The 27,562-nt window shown below is 45.0% G+C and overlaps 2 protein-coding genes across 2 annotated transcripts; one reads left to right on the top strand and one right to left on the bottom strand.

Moving 5' to 3' along the window:
- Positions 1–68: 68 nt before the first annotated feature.
- Positions 69–8,754, top strand: LOC141477318 (thioredoxin). The gene is made up of 5 exons (XM_074166433.1): positions 69–299; positions 5,343–5,447; positions 6,092–6,151; positions 6,955–7,020; positions 8,529–8,754. The coding sequence occupies exons 1-5, from the start codon at positions 276–278 to the stop codon at positions 8,589–8,591; spliced, it is 318 nt and encodes a 105-aa protein (XP_074022534.1). The 5' UTR covers positions 69–275; the 3' UTR covers positions 8,592–8,754.
- A 7,524-nt stretch (positions 8,755–16,278) lies between these two features.
- Positions 16,279–27,073, bottom strand: PTGR1 (prostaglandin reductase 1). Its single transcript, XM_074166427.1, has 9 exons — positions 26,942–27,073; positions 25,792–25,837; positions 24,586–24,645; positions 23,176–23,343; positions 21,702–21,819; positions 21,259–21,414; positions 19,596–19,701; positions 18,473–18,591; positions 16,279–16,940 (listed from the first exon to the last, which is right to left on the bottom strand). The coding sequence occupies exons 1-9, from the start codon at positions 27,045–27,047 to the stop codon at positions 16,830–16,832; spliced, it is 990 nt and encodes a 329-aa protein (XP_074022528.1). The 5' UTR covers positions 27,048–27,073; the 3' UTR covers positions 16,279–16,829.
- Between the last annotated feature and the right edge of the window lie 489 nt (positions 27,074–27,562).

Consider the following 27,562-nt stretch of genomic DNA (forward strand, 5'->3'; position numbering starts at 1 on the left):
GGCGGGGACGGAGGGGGGTGGGGGGGAAAGGGGGAGCTGAGAGGGAGAGTGACGGCCGCTGCGCATGCGCAGTGCGCGCGGCGCGGCGCCGGCTATATAGTGCAGGCGCCGGGGTGGCGGTGAGAGAGCGCTGAGGCGGCTGGAGGGGGTGGAACGCAGCGGAGCTGAGCAGAGCGGAACGCAGGGACGAGGCCCTCGGCCGCCTTCTTGTCTTTTAGCCGCCGACCGCGAGCCATCTCCCCGCCGATCTTCCTCCCCGACGTCGAGCCGCCGCCATGGTGAAGAGCGTGGGCAACCTGGTGAGTCCGTGAGGCGGCCTTACCGCAGTCTGGCCGCCCAGGCGGCTCCGGCCTTCTCCGGCGGCGAGTAGCGTGTCCCCTCCTCCGCTCTCCACTTTCCCCTTGAGAGCGGAGGGGGATGCGGCGAGCTGAGCATCGCCTCGCTGGCGGGAGGGGAGGGAGCGGGCCTGCTGGGGCGGCCGCAGCTCAGGCGAGCAAGCGCCCCTCCTCGGGCTGCCGTGGAGCCCGGTGAGGCCTTGGCTCGCGGCAGCTGGCGAGTGAGAGCCCCTGTGCGCCGGGGCCTCTGGGCTGCCCGAGCAGGAGGAGCCTGCTTCAGCGCTGCAGCAGGGGAAGGGGGGATCCGAAGGGAGGACTCGCTCCGACCCAAGGGAGGGAACAAATAACTGTACGTCTGAAGGTTTCAGACAGTCAGAATGAGAAGGGAGGTGATGTAATTTCATATTATGGCAGCTTGATGCTCATCTCCCTTTAAAATATTAAGGAAATGTCATGTTTCATTTATTAAGCTGATAACAGGGTACTACCATACTCTAATCTAGGAGTCCTGGCTTGCCTTACCTGCTGCTGGTATGTAGGGGACCAGGTGGCTTTCTTAGTTCTGGTGTGATTCTGAATAGGAGTTCATGGAAAACATTAATCCAGTTTTCCTGACTTGAAAAGAATTATTAGAGTTCATTCCTGTACTTAAATAGCAGGAGTTGCTGGTGTAAGAAGTATTTCCCTTGTTACGGTGCTGTCTGACTTGTTCAGTGCACTAATGCAGCACCTCATTGTTTAGATGGTTCTGTGAATACAAAGGTGTCTGTGGCTTTGCAGTACAGAATAGTAATAAAGCCTAGACCAACACATGGAGACTAATCTGCTGGTGATGAAATAGTATGTGGTCTTGTGCACAGCAGGTGACCTGGTTGATGGTCAACAATAGGATATTTGTTAGCTGTACCTTATGACCCCAAATATCCAAAAATGCAAACTTAGTGAGCTCTTGATTTCAGGGAAAGGCCTGTGGGGCTAGTCTTGAATTCCGAATGTGAAAATTCGTTGAAGTGTCAGTTTGATCTGATTGTAAGTGGCCTGCCAGTGATGCTGTATGGCATCCAAGTTTGTCTTCTAGGCAATGCTCTGCAGTAGTCATCTCACTGTATAAGTGAAAAGCATGGCAGACTTCCCATGTTGGACCTCTGAGGTGTTAATGTCTGACACATGAACATACTAATTCTTGTGACCACAGCTTAAAGATCTGTGAATGCAGAAAGCTCCTCAAAGTTAAGAGGAATGAAATGCCATGTCATTCAGGTCCTGAAGATGGAGTGGTGTGTGAGTTCAACCTGAAATTCTTATTCTAATTTGCATCTCTCCCCCTTCCCCCTTCTCTGTTTATGGAGGGACAGAGGGGGTGAACTTTTTGAGTAAGATTTGAGGTTTTTGGTATAGGCTGGAACAGCTTAACAATAGAGAGTCAATAAACCTGGCTTTGCAGGAGGAGGAGCCTGCTCTAACTTAAAGTGGACTATCCTCCCAGCTATGAGCATTGATTAATAGTCTGCTATAGTTAAAGCACGGTTTTGTTGCTCATCCATGGTGGACTCAACAGTCATGCTGACAACAAGATTTTAACACCCAGAGTATTCAAGTACAGTGTAACTAGGATTTCTGGATTAGTTCTGTTTTTCAGTAAAGCAGATTTCTATTCTTCTCTGATACAAAGAGGAAAACCTCTTCTTTCAGCACCTTCAAAAGCTTCTGTGAATGACATCTGTAAAACAATGTCAGCATGAGAGCTAGCTAGATGTGGCCCCTTTCCTAACACACCTCTTTATAAACTGACCAGCTCCTGAATAATGGCTACTTTTGGGGTGCTTCACTTGTCTGTCTCAAGTCCCTGCTAGTGGACAGAAGGAGCAGTACTTCAGTTAATTTAATTATGTGGTCTTGAGATGGCTGAGTCACGTAACTAACAGGGCTTGACTATGGGACTTTTGTAGCAGAAGTTAATGGGGTATATAAACTGTTAAAAAGCTGGTGTTGCCAAAGCTGTCCTCTTCACACTAGATGCCCCTCTATTGTTTGAATCAAAACAAATATTGAAAATTTGTGGCTTCAGATGCAGATGATAGTTTTAGAAGTGGTGTTTACTAAGTAGTTCAGGGAGTTGAACCTTCAGTCGCTTATGCTACCTTCTTTACTTTAAAAAAAAAAAGGCAAAAAAAACCCCAAAACAAACAAACCACTAAATTATGTAGTAACCATTGGCAGTTAGATGATGGCTGGGTTAATCCAGGTTCAAGGATGAGTTGATATGTGTTAGAACTCATGTTTACAGCTAAAGGTCCAAGCCATCTGGCAGATTTGATTAAAGCTATTTATCTGTTGCTGAGAGCAGTAGACTCCTTTCAGCACTGTCTGTGGTCAGTAGCCTCCATTTTGAGGTATTACCTGGTGCTGGGAATCCCTGCTGCAGTAGAGGCTTTCATTGCTAGAGCTGTTTCTCTTACCTGGCCTGTGGAAACAGAGGCCTGGACCAATGTTGAATGCAGCATGTGCTTTTCTGCTGGAAGGTAATACAGGCTAAATGAGGTCTTGCCTGTGCTCAGGGAGGCTGTAGTTAAGTGTTCAAAAAAAAAAAAATATGCTCAAGCCAACAACCGTCTATCAGAGGTTTCCCCCAGTAAGTTGCTACCTGAAGAAAATATTGGTTAACAAAGTTGTAAGATTGTCTAATAGTGTGACTAAATAGTCTAGTGGTGGGAAGTTTCTCTTCTGTTAGCAAAGATGATCTGGGTTTTTTTTATATGAAATTTTGTCATTTCAGAGTTAACATGAAAGGCAACTGTGGAAGTAAACTGAAAAGGTTGAGTAGCTTGTTTTGCCCCCGCTACTGTCTTCCTCCAGGGAAATTAAGCTCTCTGGGAAAACTTTGAGGACTTCTCCCTAGTTCAGTATTTCTTAACTTGGAAGAGTAAGCACCTTTGGACCCTGCATCTCTTTTCACTCTCCCACAGCAATTCTAGCTGATACTAGAGATGAGTTCAAGGCAACACCTGATTGTAGTCAGGACCAGGTCTGCAATGGTGTAAGACCAGCTGTAGGTATCATGCCCTCCTACTTTCTCCTTGTCTCTGCAATAGCAAACCTGAGGTGTGTGGCCATATGATGAGCACATCCCAGGGCTGGACCTCCTTTTGCAGAATACAGTAATTATGCAGCTGGACAGAAGATCTAAGGGTAAGAAGAAGGCTGAACTGGCAGGTGCAGGAAGAGCAGGTAAAGAGCTGGTGATGTTACAGTGCAGGGATGTGAGAAGCTATACCAAAAGGCAAGCTGTAGGATTTGAAGGTGAGGAGGAGTGAGGCTGGACTGAGAAACCTGTGGTATAAGTAGTTGCAGGGAGCAGCTAGCATGGATTGCTGTGTATGGGGAAATTGAACTTTGTTGGTGAGAATGGGGTTGGGGTTTTGGGGTTGGGGTGCAGGAATGCGTACTATGTCAGTAGAGGAGTGGGGGAATGCGGAGAAACAGAAAAACTTACTGTTCCCAACTCTTTCAGACTGAGAGTAGGTGGTGTGGAGTGTTAGCTACTGATATTACAGCAGAGTAGATTCAGAATATCCAAGATGCAAGGATGGAAGAACTCAATGTGTGGCGGCTGCACTGCTGAAGGTAGCTACATTGGGAGGGAAAACGTCTTATCAACAGGGAGTTGTAATGCTGGGTGTATTTGAAGTTACAGGAACTTATGAAGACCTTCACATAGGTTTATACATAAAAATGCTGGTGCAGGACCCTCTGCTTTTTAAATATACCTGTGACCAGTTTGACTACGTGTGCTCTTGGCTCTTCACCTGCATGGCTTTCTTTGATGGGTGGAATAGCTTACTAGAATCAAGTCTCAACTTACTGTGGCTGGTTACAGAAGCTGGCATTAGTTAACTCCTGCACTGCAGAACTGTCCACTGTGTATATGTGGCAGTCACCATACTGCTTTCAGGTGGCTGTCACTGGCAGAACTCTAATGCTCTGGTCTATTAAATCGGGGAGAATAAAGCAGCTATCTTTCATGTGCATAATCTGAAATGAAGTCTATATTAACAGCGCTCCTGAAGCTTGTATTGCCATGAGAGTGAAGTTGAGGAATGTTGAAGTGGCTTGTACTTGCTTGGGAAAATAAACTGTCAGGAGCTAGCTCATTAGCATTTTCTGCTTCTGCCCGAGATACCTGTTTGCCTCTTGCTAGCATGCAAATATTTGGTGCTTTTAATATATTTCAGTTCTTCTAAAACATCACTTTTTGATCAGAAAACATGGTCAATGGTGTGTAAGGATCTCTAAATTCCAAAGAACATTGTCTAAAAATGATTGGTGTGATTAAGTGCATCAAATGGACTTGAAGCTCTAAATCAGTATTGGGTGTTACTTGTGTAGTCTGTATGTGTAGCATTGCTTTGCCTAGTGATGTTATATGTCGATTCACTTGGCAAAATAAGTAAAATAACTATCCTGTGAGCTTGCTTTATAAAACATGCAGTAGAATAAACCACACAACAACATTTTGATGTTAGCCATTGACTGGAAAAGGCATCAGACTGGAGGAGTGTACAAAAGTTTGTGTCCTTTTCAAATTCTGCGGAGGAAAGTCTGTCCCAGAAGAAAATGGAAGTCTTCCTGCCAAGGCAGAAATGAGAGAATGGATTATTAAAACCCATAAGGATCACATTCAGGGGTTAACGCTAGAGAGAGCTGCCAGAGTTGAGGATCATAGGCTAGCTTATGTTTCCACACTTCAGTGAGTTGGGGTGACTAAGCATTGTGGGTTTCTCTAAGTGAAGAGTTGTAAGACACTGGCTGATGCTAACACTGATGAAAGCAATTCACAGTGAAGCACTTCATGATGGTACAAATACCCCAGTTAAGTGAAGTGCTTAAAGAGCTACCAAATGGTTAGTGTGTTAAGGCTGAGAGCAAGGTAGCTCTGGGATTAGTCTAAATCGTTTGGGAAAGGAGGGGAGGAAATCATTAATGTGTGCAATTCTTTTTTTTTTACAGTCTGAATTCGAGGCAGAGCTGAAATCTGCTGGTGAGAAGCTTATAGTAGTTGATTTCTCTGCCACATGGTGTGGACCATGCAAAATGATCAAGCCCTTTTTCCATGTAAGTAGCCTTTCTGTTTTTATTGGCAACTATATTAAAGTATATACAAATGTTTTTGTGCTGCTTGACAATGACATGGAGGAAACTTCCCTTGCCACATGTGACTGCCAGCATTTTCTGGAAAAGGGAGAAGTCACAGAAGTATCTGCTTTGAGACTATTGAGTTAAATATACTGACCTTTGATATAGCTGGGATCCCAAATGATGTTTAGCTCACGCTGTCCTAATGCGTCTCAGGTCTAGAGGTAATGCAACTTTAGGTCCCTAAAGAGGTGGGATATGGAGTGGAAACAATGCTTATCCTTCTGTACACAGTTATTGTAATCACTCCAGCTGTGTCTAGGTGGCAATGTCATCTTCTGGTAAAGTATGAGATAGATGAAAGGCCTTCTCTTACAGCCTGCGTCTTGGGATATTTGAGTCTTCTCTGTGGGGAGTATGTTTGAACAAGCTTCAATACACTCTTCCAGGTATTGGAGCAGAAAATAAAAATTTTGTTCTGGTCAGTAACATAGCTGCTTTAAGGTAACAAGGCTAATTTCACTGGGGGATGAGCAGCATCTGTCTTACAATTTCTATGACTCTGTCTTTTAAAAGAAAGCTTTTCTGCAACACTAACTTAATGGTTTCTTATTTCATTCTAGAGTTTGTGTGAGAAGTATGGTGATGTGGTGTTCATCGAGATTGATGTGGATGATGCCCAGGTATGTCCAGGGTAATGCTAAGAGAAAGCAGCTAATGAATTCTATACAAGTGACAATGAAGAACTTTCTTTTTTTTTATGTCCTTGCAGATACTGAAACAAAATGAGAGATTACTTCAAAGACTTGGAAAAGTAGAGATAAGGGTTTAGCACTTATACTGGGGAGGATGAATTTTTAGAGGATACTTGAACAGAACCAACTGCCTTGGTTATCTGCAGACTTGAAGCCCTATGGCATGTGTTAGATAACTTTGAACTTCTTCTACTTCAGGAGGGAGTGTTAGTCTAAGGCCTTAAGCTGCTTTGATGCAATCTTCCATAAAACTAATAGCTCACAACTGTCTGGTGATCTGTCTGGTCTCCACTGCTTTTGGCACTATGTCCTCTTTTGTGCCTTGAATTAAGTGCAATAAAATGTCTACTGTTAAGCAGTTCCATCAGTGTGGAATAGGTACTTGAACAATGTCAGGTTGAAGCACAAGAGTTGCTGTAGGTCTCCTGAGCCTTGCAAATAGTCCTCTGTTTTGATACAGAGGTCTGTTTATTTCCAAACACAGTACAGGTATAGTAAATGGGGTTTTGCTATTGCATGAATTAAACACTGAAGGGAGGATCTTTCAGGCCTCCTTCAGGGGTATGTTAAGACTGCACTGTTTTTTGCTAGCAATGGACTGCCAGAAGTGCTTTTGCTTCATTTTGAGCAGTAATGGCTTTGCTGTGTCACCTAAACAAGACAGCTATTGGGTTCTAAATGTAATGTCCTTCAGGCATGCACAGCTGAAGACTGTTTTCTGTCCCTTCCAGGATGTGGCTACACACTGTGATGTGAAGTGCATGCCAACGTTCCAATTCTACAAGAACGGAAAGAAGGTAGGCTCTGCTCTCTAGGAACTGTAGCCCACAAGCTAAACACTTGAAGGAAGATGGGGAATGTTAGACTACATAGTCTCCTTTCTCTTGGAAATATATCTGGGGCACCACTGGCATTAAGACATTAAGGCTCATGAGAGCAAGCAAATTCATCTTAGTGCTGCAGCAAATGTAATGTGGACCACCAGCTAACTGGTGAAGCAAACCCTGTTGTTCACAGGTAGAGAACTGAGTGTGACACAGGCAGATCTTCAGGAGAGATTAGTGGGGTTAGATGTCTGGGTTGAGACTTCTGTCTGCCTAGCACCCTGCTTTCCTCCGATCTTGGTTAATATTTGTTCTCTGGGTGCAGCTCATGTTCTAGCAGAGACATGACTATATTTGATATGGAATACCACCCAAACAGAAGTCTCTAAAGTGGTTGAATGTACACACAGCTGAAACAACTGCTTGCTTTTACGTAGAGGCTGTGTAACCTGTGCAGTGCAGGTCCTGTCCCTGTCAGAGGATCTTGTGCCCGCTCTGCCAAGAAGCAGATGATGTGAGATGCAGACCATGCTCTGATAGCATAGTGGGCTGCCTGTGCAGGGTGGTTGTGAATGGCTACCTGCCTGAACATGTTGAGCTAAATGTGTTATCTCAGGCTTTTTAGTTTGTCAAGCAAGCTGAAGGTAGGCTTTTCTGAAGTAAAGCAATACCTGGGTAGAAGCTTCATGTCTGAAGGCAATGGAATTGTGACTTAAAGTGAGTGTCAGATGCTGGGTGACCTTGAGTTCTATTCAGTATGGGGCCAAAACATGATTAATAATGAACTTTCTATGGTGTTCTCAGGGTAAACTTCCACAGCTTCATAATGTAATTGGAAGAATTGTGATTCTGATGTGACAGTGTGTGAACGAGTTATGCTGAATCCTGTTGTGTGGCTTTTTGGATGACCTTTGCAGTTTTCTGGACACTTCAGTATTGAGCAAGCAATTTCATGGCCTGTAGCATAGTCTGTGCTGTATTTTGCACCCCTGTAGGTACTGGAAGAGAGAGCACCATTGGTTTTGAGACATGAGTGTTGCCTTTGTCTTTCTGTTGTGTAAGTTGCAACAAGGACAATTCTAACAGGAGAAGCCAGGCTAAGGGGCAGGTCATCTGGAGCAGTCCTTCCAGAATTTGATTGGTGAGCAGCCCAAGGTAGCTTGTGCTACCTCTGCTGTGTGGTGACCTCCACAGAGTCTCTTCAAGCCTGCACTGGAGTCTGACTCAGCATTGGTTCAGGATCAGTTGTCTTTTCCCTTGTAGAAGGCTCCAGCAATGGTAGTCTGGAAGTGATTCTTGATAGACTTCTGCTTTTGATTGAGATGAGTGGGAGTTGAGTAGATGAACATCTGCAAAATACCCCCTGTTTTGGGGATGAACAAATTTCAGTTGTAGCAGAGTTGAATAGATGTATATGTGTCTTGATGCTATGCAGCTAATGTTACGAAGCAGTGGTTCTAAAAATCAATCTCTCTTTACAGGTGCAGGAGTTCTCTGGGGCCAATAAAGAGAAACTGGAGGAGACCATTAAAAGTCTAGTCTAATATCCAGCCATGAAGACATTGAAGCATGACTGCTTCGGCTAAGTTATAGCCTGTCACTTTTCTACTTCAAAATAAAGCTGAACAAGCTAGCTAGACCAAGGGGATATTTCCATTACTTAACCTATGTAAAAGAGTACAATAAAGTGCAAATTCTTCACTTTTGGATATTGCCTTGTGATTGAACGAAAATGTGAGGAATTTTGTAATGTCACCAAGGTGTCAGTTTTTGCTGTGTTAGAGGAGTACTGTGTCGGGATACAAAGACTCTTGACAAATGCACCCTGGTCTGTTACTGGGGGTGGAAAATTGTGTTGCATGGGATAGATAGCACAGTTGATTTGGAAGTCTGCTGCCACCTCACTGGTGTGATAGTCACCAGGCCATAATCTGAGTAGTGACAATCTGACTTGCAGATACAGAAAAGGGAGTTTAGGAGTGGTAGAGAAGAGTGTGGTGACTGGGTGGGGTAGGTTCTCTTTTTTTTTTTTTTGTTCTTTCTTTTTTTAGCTAAAGATTCTTCTAAAAACTGTCAAGCCTTAATTTAGTCTTTGAAGCTAAGACTTTGGTTTATCAGAACATAATACCAGTCTTGCTGTGGAAAGGTAAGGTGGGGCTTGGATCTGCTGCTGTTTTCCTCACCATTGGTGTACCTTCTGGTTCTATTAGCAGCAAAGTACGTTCAGTCTCTGAGTTAGTCTGCTTTGTTCCTAGGCAGTGGTCTGGAGCAAATGACTGAAGAGGTAAAACTTGTAGTGCCTTAAACCTGGGATAATTTAGATTTAAGCATTCTTCTTTTCACTGACTGCGCTATTGTGTTCTTAGAACATACTGGACTCTGCATTCCTCCAAACCTGCATTGGGTTGTCCACGTTAATGCTGACCTGCCAGCCTCTGTACAGCGTTCAGCTGCTCTTCCCAGAGCGACCAAGGAGAACTCCTGTCTTTTGCCACCATATCAAACCGTCTTTCTCGCTGGCTTGGGTGGTTTCCTGGGTAAGAATTCAGTAAGTAAGGCGGCAGGGCTGTAGCTAGGAGTGATGCCCGGTGCTGTGGTTGGGGCTGAGTATTGCTGATGAAAAAGCAGGACTTCCTGCTATATATGCAGGCAATGTGGAATGAGTGAGCCTCTGGTCTTTGCGGTAGGGAGCTTGTGCGTGACTCAGCCTTACACTCATCTTGCAAGCATGCATGAATTTCCTGGCTGTGGAGCACTGGGGGCCTTGCTGCATATGTTCCCTGTTTGAAACAAGATTTTTCTGGTCCACAGAGTGACCACACCCTTTAGTTGAGGATGAGCCATCAAGCATCTTCTTGGATGTAAGCTCTGGGTTGTGATTGTGCAAGGGGAAGGAGATGCAGAATGTTCTCTGTGCAGCTCTGGATGTTTGACTGAAGAGCGCAGCTGTGCGTTGGAAGTCTGTCACACCGGTAAGTGGGAAACACCTACCCCAACTGGACACGGACAGACTTGTGGGGTGAGAATAAAATGGTGCTGGGGTGAGAATAAAATGGTGCTGGAGCGAGAGCGCACTATTCATGTCACACCATCTGCAAACAAACATTGCTTTTGAAAGCAGTTCCTGGGTGGCTTGCTTATTCCCTCTGGGCACTAGCTGGGAGCAAGGAAGGCTTTAAAAGTCCTGGGGAAGTTCAGCAGCATCTTTAACTTAGTAAGGAAGCTACTAAGATGTTGTGCAACATAGTATTTCTGCTGAGGGGTGAGGCCAGACCAGGTTGTTACAGCAGGGAAGGGTACAGTTAAGGGGAAATGCTGCTTGGGTGGAATTGGACTTGATACTGTGCTTACTCCCATGATATGATGCCACTCTGCAATAGCTGGGGAAGACCCAGGTGATGAAGTGACTCTAAATTCAAGATAGCATTGGGAAAGATCAGAAAGGCTGGAATAACTCTTGTGCTGAAACGGATGGTGGCCTGTAGGCATAGTGTGACAAATAACCTGGACAGCCTCATTTGGAAGGAGGTGTTCTTAAAGGCCTGGCTCTTTGAGGATTATGCAGTGAGGATCTGCGTGTTACTGAACTTTCCCTTTAAAGGAACTAGCAAGCTTATTCTCTTCAAATGCCAGAATTTTGAGTGTTTGAAGTTGATCCTTGCCATTATGGGTGATGGAAGGCTATGGCTAATGGTTAGACCTAGATGATGTCTCAGTTCCCACAGTGACGGTGCCCCTGCTGGGAGGAGAGACCCCAGTTCAGCATGGAAACTGGGCCAAGTTTTCCAACAGGCAAGAACATGGGGTTTCAGCCTTTGACAAAGCCTAGATGGAGCAAATAAAGGTTTTGCCCTAAATGGGATGAGTACAAGCAGCTGTGCTAAAACCTGGGCTGCATGACTTGCCACATGGGCATTAAGTACCACACTGGAGAGCTCTGTGGGTGGGTGTGTTTGCTGCTTTTTCTTGAGGAGGAGTGGGACCAGAATTCCCATATGCCAGACAGCAGTGCTGCGGGGTCACTCCTTGATTGCACTCTGATCTGCTGTTTGCACAAACAGAGCTGACCGCTTTGATCCTGAAAAGATGCTTTTAAAGGGAAGTGGTAGGTGGCCACCTGACTCGAATATTTGTTTGGAAGAAACTTGATGTACATGGCAGAGAAGAAACAACAAATAAAGGTTTCTTCTTGGAGTGAGGGCTCCGGGGAGAAGTTCTCCTCCCCTGAGGTAACGACTGCAGTCTGTTCCATTTGGCTATGAAATGGCTGGGATGTGTGTCCTAGCTGCTGTCAGACCAGTAGAGCAAGATGTTTGTGTCTCGCTTTCGTACAGTGGGCTGGCCAACAGGAGGAGAAGTACTTCCATGAGCACAGCAACTGCAACATGTGGCTGGAAGGATTAGGCTTAATGAGAGAGGACTAACTTAGCATGAAAGGGAGGGCCAAGGGGTGACAGTCAGTGGGCAAGGGGGCTGTGCTCGATTGGATTGCGGTAACATGGTGACACTCCTTAACTCCATCCATGTGTTTTGAAACTGCTGGCATGCACTTGGGGAAGGATTTTCTTAACCACCTGCAGATCTCTCCCACATCTCCTGTAGTAGTCAGCCTAACTTCAGCTCCAGTTAACCATCTGCTTTTCATGCTTTCGTTGATCTGAATGAAGTTAGCCTTGGATTCCATGCCAAAGGATTTCCAATGAGAGTATTTGTAATTATTCTAATGTTTAAATTCTAACTGTTCATACACCAAAACTAGCTGCATCTAGAAAGGACAAAAACCAACTTCTGTTGCTTGACCATAGCAGCTCCTCTGTGATGTGCTCAACTTGCAACCACCATGGCTGGAGGAACACGCTGGTGAAATCCGAAGTCTTGCAGTGGTGGTCCCTGGCCCTTGGTGAGGGGTGGGAGAGACTGATGGCCGGGTTGCCGTTGACTGGCTGCCAGGTGCTTACCAAGCCCTTCTGATCACTCTGTTCCTCAGCAGGATGGAGGGAAATGACAGAAAAGCTCTGTGGCTGGAGTTAAGAACAGTGAGACATCAGTCAGCAATCGCAGTCACATGCAAAAGGGACTCAACTTGGGGAAATAAATTTATTACAATTAAGTAGAGGAGGATAATCAGAACAAATCTATAAACACCTTCCCCTACCTCTCCCTTCTTTCCAGGCTCAATTTCACTCCTGCCTCTTCCACCTTCCCACCCCTGAGTGGTGCAGGGTGATGGGGTTGCAGTCATTTCATAACATGTTGTCTCTGCTGCTCCTTCCTCCTCATGCTCTTCCCCCTGCTCCAGCATGGGCTCCATGGGATACAGTCCTTCAGGAATGGAATGCTCCAGTGTGAGTCCCTCATAGGCTATAGATCCCACCAGAAAACCTGCTTCAGCCTGGGTTCCTCTCCACAAGCCAGAAGTCCTGCCAGGAGCCAGTTCCTCTGTGGGCTGTCTGTGGGATGCAGCTTCCTTTGGAAACATCTGCTTGTGGGCAGTGGGCACTCTGCTCAGTTTAGCTGAGCAGAGGTTGAACCACACTGCTGCATCCTTATTTTCCATGGGGGTTTTGTGCAGGTGAGCAGCATACCCAGCCAGATGCCTCCAGATTGGATAAGGATCAACTGCAAGAGTTTGAGGAACTTCAGAAAGTCTTGTGGACGTGTCAGGGAAGCACATCCACATGAAATGCATTTTTTCCCCCTCTGGAGAGGGAAAGCTGAGATGGTCCAGGGTGGTAGACAGAGAAGCTGAAGAATGGGTGGGAGCTGTGTGAAGCCTTATCTCTACCTGCAGCTGGTGAAGACAAATCTGTGACAGTTGCAAATCTCCACAAGGTGGCAGTGACTGTCTGTGTTTATACATACATTTATACTCACACTGGCTGCGGGAATGCCTTGTGCTTTTCCCTCTCTGACAGTGCCTGGATGATGGTGGTATCTCTAGGAAATGGGTGGTAGGAGAAAGCATGGGCAGTAGTTTTCAACTATCCAGGTGGCACCATATGCCTGTCAGACATGGTGTGCTCATTCACATGCCTTGCTCACCTCAATACAGGCTCCATCAGAGGTGCTGGGGGTTTTGGGTTGGATTTGATTCATCTGGGGAACGGGGCTCACTTGAGAAGGGATGCTGTGGCTGGGCCGTGTTGTCCTGACCCCTCCTGTGGGCACCCACCCTGGAGGACCATGAGAGAAGCTCAGCAGGAATAGCTCCTCAGTTTCACCAGCCAAGGGGCCATGCTGAGCTCCTCAAGGCTGGTCCCTACTGTGTCCTGAACTCAGGCAAGTTATTGCCATCAGCACCACCTTGAATTTGGTTAGGAATAGGACACAAAAGTTGCAATATTTATTAGACTGGAACACCTCTAATGGATAGACTGTTTTATTCTACATCAGCAAGCATTAAGCAGTTAAACCACTACTCTAGAAATAATGCTATGTATAAATGAAGAGCTATTTACCCAACAGATGATGAAGCCTGCAGCTGTTTACATTTAAGAGTATTAAATAAATTCTTCCTCTTGCTCTTGTATATTATATCCTCAATGAATTGGGGTCCTAAATGGCCCCAGAAATCCCACTGTCAAGCCTACTTGTGAAGTGGAACTTAGGTAGCGGCACAGATGTGGCCACATGGACTGGAGAAAAGGAACACAAATGGACCAGTGATGACAATCAGCACAGCCCCAGCTGCAGGGCCATTGAGGAGTGGGCACCGCACCCCGGGCAGAGCGGAAACCTCTTTCAGTGGAGGACTGCTACAGTGCCAAGGAGGACCTAGCCCCGGGCAATTCCTTGCACACCTTCTGACAGCCACTGGGACCACCAAGAGCTCACCCTTTCCCAGGAAGCCTTTAAGCTCAGCTGCAGAGTGACAATGTTAGAGGAACGGTGGTGGCAGCCAGTGTCTGCCACTCACAGCCCTTGTGCCAGGGGACAGGCTGGACCACCACGGTACCACCAATGCTCTACCCCAAAGGACACATGGTCATGTATTGGCAGAAAGGGACTCTCCCAGCAATGCATCGCTGTGCACCTTTGCTCTCTGCTGGGCATTGGCGTAGAAAAAGGAGGCTGAGGGGGGGACCTTATCACTCTCTACAACTACCTGAAAGGAGGCTGTAGGGAGGCCGGGGTTGGTCTCTTCTCCCAAGTCACAGGCGACAGGACTAGAAATGGCCTCAAGTTATGCCGGGGGAGGTTCAGGTTGGATATTAAGAAGAATTTTTCCACTGAAAGGGTTATCAAACATTGGAATGGGCTGCCCAGGGAAGTGGTTGAGGCACCATCCCTGGAGGTGTTCAAAAGATGGGTTGACATGGTTTAGTGGTGTTTTTTTTGTCAGAGTTAGGTTGATGGTTGGACTAGATGATCTTGAAGGTCCCTTCCAACCTAGACAATTCTATGATTGGCACCCTGGGCTTCAGGAGAGCAGACTTTGGCCACTTCAGGGATCTGCTTGGTAGAGTACTGTGGGGAAAAAGCCCTGTAGGGAAGACTGGCCCAAAAAAACTGGCTAATACTCAAGGATCACCTCCTCCAAGCTCAGGAGTGATGCATCCCAATGAAGCGGAAGTTGGGCAAAAACACCAGGAGACCTACATGGATGAACAGGAGCTCCTGGACAAACTCAAACACAAAAAGGAGGCCTACAGAGGGTGGAAGCAAGGGCAGGTGGCCTGAGAGGAATACAGAGATACTGTCCGAGCACACAGGGATCAGGTTAGGCAAGCTAAAGCCCTGATAGAAGTCAATCTGGCCAGGGACATCAAGGGCAACAAGAAAAGCTTCTGTATGTATGTCAGTGATAAAAAACTAGGGAAGACGTGGGCCCTCTCTGGAAGGAAACAGAAGACCTGGTCACCCAGGGTGTGAGTCACCCAGGCTTGGTGGACAACGGCAGAGCAACAGACGTCATCTACCTGGACTTATGCAAAGCGTTTGACACTGTCCCGCACAACATCCTGGTCTCAAAATTGGAAAGTCATGGGTTCGATGGATAAGACCACTCTGTGGATAAAGAACTGGCTGAATGGCCACACTCAAAGGGTTGTGGTCAATGGTTCAATGTCCAATTGGCGGCCAGTGACGAGTAGAGTTCCTCAGGGGTCAGTACTGGGACCAGTGCTGCTCAACATCTTTGTCAGAGAGAGGGACAGTGGGATAGAGTGCACCCTCAGCAAGTTTGCCGATGACACCAAGCTCGGTGGCGCAGTCGACACGCTGGAGGGAAGGGATGCCATCCAGAGGGACCTGAACAGGCTTGAGAGATGGGCTCGTGCAAATCACATGAAGTTCAACCAAGCCAAGTGCAGGGTCCTGCACCTGGGACGTGGCAATCCCAGGCACAAATACAGGTTGGAGAGAGAATGGCTGGAGAGCAGCCCTGAGGAGAAGGACTTGGGGGTGTTGGTTGATGAGAAGCTCACCATGCAGTGGACCTGCAGCCTACTGACAACAAATTCCATTTTCTGCTTTACCATTTTCCACACTGTGCAGCTGTATTAATCCAGAGATTTTTCTCAGGAGGTGGTTGAAAACCACAGCACTGGAGTTAACGCAAACTGGCAATTCTTTCTCCTTAGAAAACCCTATAAAGCAACAAGAACCTCTCCCCTACTTGTGCCAAGATGCATTATTGCCCCAATGGCCAGTCAACCTGTATTTCAGGACCTGTCTTTTGTTCAGTCTGCTCAGCAAGTATCAGTTGATCTACATCTTAAGTGATCTCTTCTTGTTGATAGAGCATTCCTGGCACTGCAGACATTAAGGCCACTTAGGATCCCTCTTCACACATCAATAATGAGACCTAAAAATTAACCAAGAATTCTTCCCCAGTGGTTAAAGATGCATCACCATCACCTTCAATACCTGCCTGTATCTTGTAGTAATAGCTTCTTGTTCTGGCTTTTTCAATACATCTTGTTGCTAATACAATTGTTGCTAATCTGTGTGTCTCCTTCACGTAGCACTACGTGGGTCCTGGACACCAATTTAACACAGCTAGGGCAAGCATATTGATCTTATCTTTCAGGAGAGCCAGGGTGAACGCCATGGCAAGGTCGACTCTAAGCTTGGACACCAATGGCCAAATTACTCAAGGAAACAAGACCTATCTATATCACCAGTTCAGTGAGATCTGCTGGGATAACTGTTATTTAGCCACTCTATGTTAGCCACAAGGAAGTGAAGACAAAGGCATTCCACAAACAAAACTATAAACACAAGCAAAGTATCCATTAACAGATTTATTTTTTCTTTCCATCACCTCAGAATAACTGAGATCTATGTTTCCTGATGAAAGTGGAAAAAAAAAAAAAAAAAAAAGGCAACCAGTGAGAAAGCTGGGAACTCCCAGGTGTTGTTAGCCTGTTCTTGATATCGGTTAAAAAAAAAAAAATCCCTCTTGCCAAGTTCTGGGACAAATCAATGGGTAAACATTAGTCATCAGATTTGCCATCAGCTGGCAAAGCTTTTGGCAAAGCTTTTTCTTTCTACAATCCAACTCAGAGGAAGGTTCAAGGTACTATTAAATCTGTTACCTGTTACAGTTCTGATGATGTTCAGCAGTTTTAAGGTGCTTTTTTGTGTAGCTTTGGGAAGAAATTCTCAAGTTCTTCAGCAGCGAAGCAATTGGCATATACTTACACTTATTAGCTCAATTATTAACAGAAGTTATCACCACCACACCTCCAGCAAAAAGACTGAAACATGCCTTTTGACCAGCCAAAACCATTTAACAGAATCACATTCGGCTGTGTCAGTCTCCCAGGAATATGTGACCTTCAGACTTTTACAATGGCTTTTCCAAGATTTTCTCCCTTTAACATTCCAATGAAAGCCATTGGCATGTTCTCAAATCCTTCAGTGACTTGTTCGTGGTACTTCACTTTTCCCTGTCAAAAGCAAGAAGGGAAATTGCTGAGTTTTCATTCGTCAGCTGCCTCGTTTGTACCATCTTCAGGCAACCAAACGGCAACCAAATTTTCTCCAGTTTGTGTGTATAATCTGAAACATGTAAGCTGGCACCACCAGGGTAACTTTGCACAACTAGGTCAGCTGTTGTGAGGATCTGCTTTTGTTGCAAGACTTTCTACTTGGAGTCATAATAGGGACCAAAAGTCACTCCTATAAAAACACTCCAGAACAGGTTTAGTGCTACTTGGTCCTCAAACAATGGACCGGTAGGGGATTATTTCCCCAAAGCCAGGCCTGTCTCTACCCATAGGGAAGTATGGAATTGTAAATCTGAATGATCAAAAGTTGAGCCATCACAAATCCTCATGTTTGTAAAAGCTAGATCCTCTTAACCTTTACTGTTTACACTACACAAGCTTTTACAGCCATGAACCAAGTGTTAAACTCAGCCTTCATTTAGAAAAATAAAATTTAAGAAATTCCCTTTAAAGTTCCTTTGACGTTCAGCTCCCAATTCCATAAACACATCCATTCATGCCAGTAATTTCAGCACAACACTACAATGGTAATCCTTGCTCATACTGCAAATGAAAGGAAACTTCTGGATGAGAAACAGAGGAATTGCTCTAAATATGAAACTCTTAGTTGCCAGAGAAGTGTTTTGAATTACTCCGCAAGCACCCTTTTCAAAGCCTACATGTATTCTGAAATATATCTAAGTCCACATTGCAGGTCTCAACAAAGCAGAAGGGATCAGGCATGTTCACTATGACCCCAAAAGGCTCAAAAATCAAGTCAGGTGGAAGAAAACTATCAGGCTGGGACCTCACCTCAATAGCTATGACAAGAGACCCCTTGCAAAGAGGAAAGCTATGGTGCGAGTACCCCTTAAAGGGAACTCATAGAATCATAGAATCATCCAGGTTGGAAGAGACCCTTGGGATCATCGAGTCCAACCACCTACCCTACACTACAAAGTTCTTCCCTATATCATATCCCCCAACACCACATCTAAACGGCTCTTAAACACATCCAGGGATGGTGACTCAACCACCTCCCTGGGCAGCCTATTCCAATGCCCGACCACTCTTTCTGTGAAAAATTCTTTCCTAATGTTCAGTCTAAACCTACCCTGCTGGAGCTTGAAGCCATTCCCTCTTGTTCTGTCATTAGTTACCTGTGCGAAGAGACCAGCACCAACCTCTCTACAGTGTCCTTTCAAGTAGAGAGTGATGAGGTCTCCCCTCAGCCTCCTCTTCCTCATACTAAACAGTCCCAGCTCCTTCAACCGCTCTTCATATGATTTGTTTTCCAGGCCCTTCACCAGCTTCGTTGCCCTCCTCTGCACTCGCTCCAGCACCTCGATATCTCTCTTGTATTGAGGTGCCCAAAACTGGACACAATACTCGAGGTGTGGCCTCACCAGTGCTGAGTACAGGGGCACAATCACCTCCCTACTTCTGCTGGTCACGCTATTTCTAATACAAGCCAGGATGCCTCCTTTCCTTACCTCCATGACCCATTTTAGCAGTGCCTTCAGACCTTCCTCCCTGCGGTTATTCCAGCGGGTAACGATAAACCCTTCCATTTGAAGCTCTTTGAAGATCATTGGAACCTGAATGTAAGGCCCTGCAAGAGAAACAAACCATCAAACCACCTGCACTATCAGTTTTATTTAAAATAAGACCCAATGCATAAAGAGAGCTTTTAGCCAGTAAAGACCACTGAATCACTGTGTTCCAGCCAGAAGCAACTGCTATTTTTTCCAAACAATTTCCAGGACAAAAGACCAAAGATTCATGAAAAACAGCCACCCAGGAAAACAAAAGCCTGATCTGTAAGCCTGTTGGGCTAAACACCCAACACTTCTGAAAACAGTTTCATTCAAAGTAAAATGGCCTGAGCTTCACCCAATGGGCTTCAGATGAATCCTGGAAATACTGTTTTGACAGCTTGTTTGATAGCCTGCCAAGCTCTCATGCTCTTGCTAAATCTCAAAAAAGAGTTATACACATTAAAAACCAGTTCCCTCAATCATAAAAATCTGTGATACTGTCTCCACACTCAAAAGCTTGCCTCATTTTTAAAGTGCTCTGGGAGTCCAAAGGCAGTCAGTTGTCAGAGAGAATTCAGACCTCTTATTTCTTCGAGAAGGCAAATTTGGAAAACTTAGTGCTATTGAAAGTGAATATTCATCTCAGCCACATTTCACTAGTAGCTGAAATCTTATGGAAAAATAAACCCTAAGTTGCCTCATCTAAAAAACCAAGGGAAATCCATTCACTCATCTAAAAGTGCATACTATGCAAATGGCATCATGCCACCACACCTGCCTTCTACTGATCTGCATCTGCTTAGAGCCCTGGGGAATCCTGTTTTAAGTAGTGTAGTCTCTCCTTCATTCCTAATCAGCTGATGTTCTCCATCTGATACGAGTGTGCACAAAGGGGGATGAGTGCCTGTATACACAAGGAGTGCGGTCACAGCCATGAGTTACCCAAATGTACACACATACATACACTCCAATGGCATACGGAAACAACCAATAAAATCTCAAGAGACTCCCATTACGTCTTTCTCTCTGCTGTCACCAAACAGGAAATAAACTTAGACACAAGAAAGCTGGCCCACACCTTTCTGAGGCACAGAGTCGTTGTACTGAGAGATGGCTCCACAGACTGCAATCCTTCCATATTTCTTCATCTGGTTGATAGCAATACTGGCAAATTCTCCACCCACCTACAAGAACCAGAGCATGTGCAGCATCAGAGAGAATCCACTGTTTAGCATTGACTGCCAAAACCTGCTAACCTTGCATTGTTGCACCAATACATTCAATTGAGGGGTGGAAAAGTGAGTTCCACTACTCCAAAGATCCAGTGGCTGCAGAAACCCTTACACCTAGTCAACACCTATAAGAACTCAATCTCACTCTTCTAGAAATGAGTTATGAATGCAGGGAATTGTTTTTAATTCCGAATCTGCTTCACAAAGCTTGGTTTGGAGGCGTTCAGCAGTACTTGCCCTCAGATCCCTCTTCCTAAGGGGCATGTCTATGGGCACTAAGAAGCACCACCTCTGCTTTTCCCCCCCACCAGTCTGTACTTTTGCCTCTTCGCATCATGGTGATGTCAAGTTTTTACTTAATGATTCTCCTCTCTCAAATAAGGATGTGCTGTGCTCAGAAGCTCTTAATGCAGAAAAGCTGTGAGAAAATTTACTGCTGCGGAGAGCTCTGCACAAAAGTTGGAAGTGAGAAAGAAGGGAATGAATGTGACCACAGAAGCTATTTAAGACCTTAGCAGCACAGGACATGAAATTGTAAGGGTGAGGCAAAGCAAACAGGAGCTCCTGCCACAGGGGCATTCACATCGATTGCCAGGGCAAGATGGGTGCGTTGCAATCCACACAGAACAGCAGCACCGTCATTCCTGGATCAGTGGACAGACTGCTGAGAGAAAAGACATGCTGAAGTGGTGATGATAGCTGCCCTTTAAAGCAGATCACTAGCCAGGGAGTTTTAGGCTAGTATCTCAACTAATACTCCTGTCCCAGGTATTCTATCAGGTATAATACGTACGTTAGCTATACTAAAAAATTAAAAAAAACAGGGTTTGTTCTCTGTTGAAAGTGAACTGATACGGTTTGACTGCATCCATACTGTTAAACTCTCTTAGCCACCAAAACAAAGTGGTCACATTCAAACAGCCTACTGAGAACAGCCCACAGCCCCCGTTAACTCCAACTGTACTTGGAAGAGGTTAGAAACCTTCTACGTGCCACTCCAGCAATTTTACAAGTGGACCTTGCAACTCTTTTTTTATAGATACTGATGTAGCCACCTAGACCATGTAACATGGGGCCATCCACACTTGCTCCCCTTCCAGTAACAGCGGAGAACTGCCTGTGGTCCAAGGTGAGGCCAGGAACGGACTGGAGCTCTCTCTGTTCAGAATCAATTAAATGTTCACTGTGACCCTCAATCCCCAAAATGTGCCATACTTTCCAGAGAGTGAAGATAAGCTTCTCTCTCTCCATTCACAAACACCACCAACAATCTGGCTTTGCCCTTTGGTCTTTGTTCTTTCTGTTACCGCCCAAAATCAGTTGCAGAAATAAATGTGAGAAGGGAACAGGAAAGCAATAAGCTCTTAGGGACATCATTTCTCAATTAGATAAAACTCAATATCGAGTTCCTGGTGTAGTCTTCAGTTAGATGTATACAATATTGAGTTCCTACTACAGTTTAAGGCAAACAACCATCTGCTCAGGGCAAGGCCCTCTCTCTGAACTCACATTGTCAAAGAAACAGTCGTAGCCATCAGGAGAGGCTTTACGCAGTGCTTCATCCAAAGATGTAACAGTCTTGTAATTAAAGGCTTCATCAAAGCCTATTTCTTTCAGATAGGCAACCTTGTCATCTGAGCCAGCACAGCCAACCACTTTGCAACCCTGCAAGGAAAGGAGAAAAACATTTCTAAACATCCCCTCACAAGACAGGCTGACACTCAAGAGTGCTGGGTGGAGGGCTCACCCTTGAAGTCAGGTTGCCATCACCGTACGAGTTCTTGAACTCTAGGAAACATTCAACTAGCTTTGCTGCATCTTCAGGAGCATCTCAAGACCTTACTGTAGGCATGCCTTCAGGGATGCTGCCCTCCTGATCATTCATGGCCTTGTTGCCCTGTCTCTCAGGTGAGCCATCTGAGGAGCAAGCATGAGCAGTTCAAGCCACTCACCCCAATCTTAGCAAGCTGCCCCACCACAGAGCCCACTGCGCCAGCTGCAGCATTAACCAGCACCGTCTCTCCTGGCTTCATCTTGCAGACCTCCAGCAGGCCAAAATACGCAGTGAGGCTGTGAAGAAACAGAGAGTGCTCAGAGAGGAATAAAAGTTGCCATACACAGGGACGTGACTTGACCACATTGAACCAAAATATTGTCACAACTCTAACAGGATTCAGTTTTCATCATTCTTTATGAAATACAAAAATTAACCCAAACTTCTTAACTTGGCTTTTTTACAGCCATTCCAGAAAACATGCAGATACACTACTGCAAAACAGGATGCTGTGGCAGAAGTTTTCACAACACAGAACAGAAAGATAACTCAGTAAGGCAACAACTCAGTTACATGCCAGAAAACAGGGTAAATCCAAGCTAGACAGAGATCAGTAGGCAACTGGTGTCTACCAGATTGAGGCAAAGGTTAAAGGACACTTATCGCTAATCAAGCCTGTCAGAAAAAGGAAAAATGGTGGCAAAACCTTGCTGACTGATGGGCACACTGCCCGTAAGGACTACAGTGCAGAGCTATGGCCGCTGCATGAATAGTAATCTGTAGGAACCAATAAAGTTTAGCTCAAGCATGTTCTGCTGATCACAAAAATACTGAATAATATCAGGCTCTGCAAGATTTCTAAAGCAATGTGATCAACTGGCCCAGAATCCCAACAAACTTTTCTTTTAGCTTCTAAATTCAAGCTTGGAGCTTCCCACTTGGTCCGAACTGAAAGGGTGAACTGATTCTGCCTAGCAGCTGTCTGGAAAAACATGCATCTTGCCTGATGTCAAAATGAAATCTGAGTTCTGCATCACACACAATGTTATGATCATTTTGAAAGCCTTCCGTGTCAACAGGACTGACCAAGTCCTGATCTCCCATACAAACTATGGAGAAAAAGAGAAGAAATATGACAAGATGACTGAGAAACTACAGTAGTGAATGTGGACTCTGAAGCACAGCAGCTGTGTCTGCTGCGGTGCAATTTAAAGGACCTCTATTTTGCTGCATGATATGACAGCTGTTTTTTGCCATTTTGGAGGCAATTCTGGAAATGTGATGATAGCAGAAGAGCCCAATGGCAAAAGCAGACAAGCCCAAGTGCCACTGAAGTTTGAGTCTTTCCACTGAGGTTAATTCAAATGGAACTGGATTCTTTCCAGCCCCTTCTGGATTCTCTTCCTACCTTATTACAACTCCTCAAGGAGAGGCACCATAATCTCCAAGGCAAATCTCCTCTGATCTAGAGGATGGGCCAAACTTCAGGCCCTCTACAGGGTAAGGGCATCCAGAAGAACACATGCTTTTTACCAGAGAGAGCAGACAACACAATGGTAGAACAAGACAAGGGAAAAAGGTCATACAGATAGGTGGAAACATCCTGCACAGCAAAATCCAGGGGATAGCTGCCTCTGGATCTCAAAACTCACCCTGGCATGCCAACCGTCCCAAGAGCCAGAGATTTGGGGAGTGATTCCGGCCAATTAGAAGGAAGGAGTTGTAGGTCTTTCCCATCGGAGATGAAATGAGTTCTCCAGCCACTTCTACCCACAACAAAGGCCCCCACTGTGAAAGCAGGATTCTTGCTTTCTACAACCCTGTTTAAAAGAAGAAAAAAAAAAAAGAAAAAAGAAAAGATTACCCTGGCAGAAACAAATCATTACTGGCTCTTCCCTCCTTTACTCCTGTTGCCCTGTGATGCAGAAAAGAAATATTTCACATCAGGACATTTATTCCACACCTGCTGATGCTGTAGGCTTCTGATGTCTTTCCTGAAACGTCTACAATCTCTCTCTCAGCACCAGGGGGATACTGGGCAAGATGATTCTAGACTCAGCCCTGCCCACAGCAAATGCAATGTTCCCACATGGATGCCAACTTGTGTTTGACTAGCACCAGTCTGCTCTGAATTCAGACTAGGCTTCTGTGACTTAGGAGGCAGGAAAGAGGATGCTGGGATTAAAGGCTGGAAAAGGAAGAAGTGACAGCCTGTAACAAGCAGTTCCCTTCTCAGACAACCTACACCTCATTTAAAAGTTGAAGATCCTGAAGATGAAACATCTTGGGGTAACAAAACCAGAGAGAAAGAAGTATCTACTAACAGGAAGAAGTTCATACTTGCGGCACCTCTACGCCAAATGAAAATTCAACTCTCTTAGCCCAACAGCAAAACTATGTTGGGAAGGGGTAGGTAAGCAGCTTTGAAATACTGAAAACAGTTGCCCTTCTGTTCAGCAGACTTGGTTGTTAATTTATCCCAGCCCTCAGTGTTCCTGCAGAGAAACACAAGAGTCAAAGTCCACAGGTGCTCCTGGGCAGCAACTTGGAGGCAGAACGAAAGGAGCAAGCTGACAAAGGGAAACATCTGTTGTAGCTAAACTACCACAAGCTTGGGAAAGGATGGACTTAAGGTTAGATAACCCTTTGGCTACATCAAGACCTGTATCTTAGGTGATGCTGAGGTATTCTGAGGTGGAGTAGATAGCATGCATGGTTTCCAGCATGCAATTACTAGCACATCAGATTTTAAAACATGACGTTGACACTTATGACAAGTACAATGGTTGGTCCTTCATGCCTCTGCTTGTAAAAGCTTCCTTTGAAAACAGAAATAACACGTAGATCACATCAGAGACATCAGAGGGCTAAATGCTCTCCAAGAAGGCAAAAGAGGTTCTTACAGGAAAACCACATTCCAATCAGTTATAAATAAGAATACAGTTGCAGAAGTATGTACACACATATCAAGAATATGTAATGCAGGCTGCAGATGTCTCTAATGTCAATACATTCCTTCAAGATCTGCCACGTATATAGAGAACAAGGACAGAAGATCTTACCTGGCAACCTGTGTGCCTATCATTATGTCCCCTTCCTTCATGTCCCTTCGACTGTAAGGTCTGTAACACAGGCAGAGATACGGCTTACTGTAAGCAAATTTAATGATGTTCCAAATACACCGATAAGTAGTAGCTACTGTCTGACCCAGAAAGAGAGCATAAGCAGTGATGCTGAACAGATCATAAAGAGCTTGTCACTGTAATGACATAACTGGATGTTGTCCATAGCCAGCTACTTGAGTGTCCCATCTTGACCAAATACTGGGCTAGAGTGTTGGGGACACAATAGCATTAATCTTCCCAGCATGGTCCACCACTACAAGAAGGCTGAGACTCCAAAGAACTACCTCTGACACTAGGGCTTGCCTTCAAACTACTCAGTCCCCCTGTACTTGAACTACCACCTATTAACATGGGCGTATGAGCAATTCCTGCTTACAGTAAGTACAGATTGCTAAGGTAAGTGAAACAGCTACTGCAACAGGGCTGCAATCGCATTTGAGCCTGACGCGCGGAAACAAACCTTACAACTCGCAGAGAGTTATAAAGCAGGTACGTTTATTGCAGCGCTGGGTGCAAGGGGGATTTCTCCACCAAACTTGCACACCGGTTTGTGAAGCAAGCGTCCATTTATGGTGAAAAGCATACATATTCATTAAGGTGGGCAGGTTATTATAATTAAAGGTGTTACTATTCTAATTATTTCTAAGAACTCATTATCAAAAATCTCCTCCCCTGTCCTGACCAGATGGACACCTTTCCCAGACAGTTAGGTTCCTCCTCAGCACCTCCTTAGCATGCAGCTGCTCCCGCTATCTTATACACAAGGCCATTTCTTTATCTTGGAATGCTGGGGCCCCAAGCTTTTGTTCTTTCCCAGACTGTAATACATCCGCACTAACAACCTGTAACCGTTCGTTTTCTGAATCAAGCCCATTGCATTCCAGTGGAAGAGACATGGCAAGGAACAACAGCAGAGTCTGAGAAAAGTCTAAGGCTGCAGCATCATTATCCTAATGTCTGGTTCAATCTGACACAGCTCCATATTGGGAGTCTTGTAATTTATACACATTTTATAAAAAGCTGAAAAAGGTATCTGGGACTGTGGCAACAGGAGATGCTTCCAGTACATGTTCTTTTGAGGTTTAAGTGGGAGATCAAATGAGATATCTTAGCCAGCAATTTGAAAGAAAAAAAAAGCTCTACCTCATGTAAGGATCAACACTGAGAAACACTGATTCAAGCAGCAACTCTGCAACAAAAGACAAAGCAAATTCCTGGGCATTAGCAGTGCAGCAAAGCAGAGCTTCCACAACTCAGTCTTTCAACAAAAGCTATAGGAATTCCTGACAGCTCAAAAACGCCATATCCCATCATCCTTTAGGGAAAAACTACCAGAAACAACTACTACATTCATTAACTTTGTCTGGATTATCGCTGTGCTGTTACAAAAGACAGTTTCTATATTGTCTCTTTAGCAGGCTAGCTTTTTTTCAGCCACATTTTTCTTTATCTGCCTCCTCTCTCTATAGAAGGCTCAAGAGGCCAAACCCGAGGCAAAACACTACCTTACTTTTGACCCAGATATAAAATGCCTTCCCATGATTCAGCCAGCAGAGGGTGGTAAGAAACCTTGGCACAGGTCAAATACAAACACTACTTCGCTGCCTTAAACAGAAAGCATTAGTCTGTCTTTTCTAGGTAGCCTAATCCATGTTACTGTCTCTAATGACACTAGTTCTTGTGAAATATACAGTTAAACAAACTTTAATTCAAATTCTCATTCACACAGCAGTTTTAGCTGTTCATCTCCACTTTATAATAGTTTTTATTGCCTATGCTAGCTAGTACAAGCTAGAAATTTATTCATATTTAAAAATCTTCCCATTACTCAGAGTGAGCAGGAAGAATAATCAGGGCCATGTAACATAACAAGAAAGGCTATCGCCTTTGAAAGTGTTACTCTAGTATGAAGTTATGCCTTTTCTTGCTGTAGGGATTAAAATGGGAAGGAAGAAATCACTCTACTTTCTCAAATACCCACAGGCATTAAATTTGTGTGTTTGAATGCTACAGAAGTACCAGTGCGAGGCTGAAAGGCATGCCACAGCTGCTGTGTGCTGGAGTTAGAAGAGCTCAGCCATTGTTTCTAAGGGTATTATCAGAATGTAGTGTGTCTTAAAACCCACCAAACCCATCAACATACGTGTTCTTGAGCAATCACCCTTCTCTCCTAAGCCAATGAATTTTCGAAAATCCAAGTCAGAGAAACAGACAAACAGTTAGATGCACAGTCATTTGTCTGCAACCAGATAACCTCCAAAAAAAACCCAGAAACAGGTGGCACTCCACTTACCTCCATCCTTTAGGTTTGGCAGCTCTATCTTTTTCAGGTCAAAGTCACTGGGTTTGGGGAACCCCTCAAAATGTTTCTTCAGAACCCATGCCTTGGCAGTCACCATCCTGCATAACAAACAGCACAGCCAAAGAGCACCTGTCAAAGAGATGCCCAACGGTGCTGGGCTGCTTATGGGGCTAGTTTAGACTTTACGAAGCAGAGCAGTAACTTGGTAAAGTGCCGTCACACAAGACAGCCTTTGCTTGCATCCTGTGGCAATATCGCAGGATCAAGAAAACACCTGAGAAGTCCCCTCATTGCCTAAGCAACCCAAAGCTCTCTGCCAGCAAGCCCTGGTGTGGGAAGTCAGCCCAAGCAAGATGTACAGCTCTCACTCTAAAGAAATCAAAGAGGGAAAATATACCAGTTAAGGAGAAAAAAAAAATTCTGGAAGGAAAAATATAAAACACTTAAAACTCATTCTTTTGCCCTGATTACATGGGGTGGGTACCAAACCTAAACTTTTACAAGCTTGAAGGAAAGCACAAGTGAGAAATACAAAGCTAAGAAAGACCTCTTTCAGTGACACCCCCTATGCTGAAAGAAAATGTTTCTCCAGTTGCCGAGCTCAGGGCTTGG

Source organism: Numenius arquata, chromosome Z, assembly GCF_964106895.1.
Source record: "Numenius arquata chromosome Z, bNumArq3.hap1.1, whole genome shotgun sequence".
Taxonomy (NCBI): Eukaryota; Metazoa; Chordata; class Aves; order Charadriiformes; family Scolopacidae; genus Numenius; species Numenius arquata.

Coding starts and splice junctions, on each gene's coding strand:
- LOC141477318 (XM_074166433.1), top strand. CDS start 276: ATGGTGAAGAGCGTGGGCAACCTG. Junction 300..5,342: donor TGAAGAGCGTGGGCAACCTG/GTGAGTCCGTGA, acceptor TTTTTTTTACAG/TCTGAATTCGAGGCAGAGCT. Junction 5,448..6,091: donor TGATCAAGCCCTTTTTCCAT/GTAAGTAGCCTT, acceptor ATTTCATTCTAG/AGTTTGTGTGAGAAGTATGG.
- PTGR1 (XM_074166427.1), bottom strand. CDS start 27,047: ATGGTGACTGCCAAGGCATGGGTTCTGAAGAAACATTTTGAGGGGTTC. Junction 24,646..25,791: donor AGTGTTGATCCTTACATGAG/GTAGAGCTTTTT, acceptor CCTGTGTTACAG/ACCTTACAGTCGAAGGGACA. Junction 18,592..19,595: donor CGACTCTGTGCCTCAGAAAG/GTGTGGGCCAGC, acceptor TTTCTCTTGCAG/GGCCTTACATTCAGGTTCCA.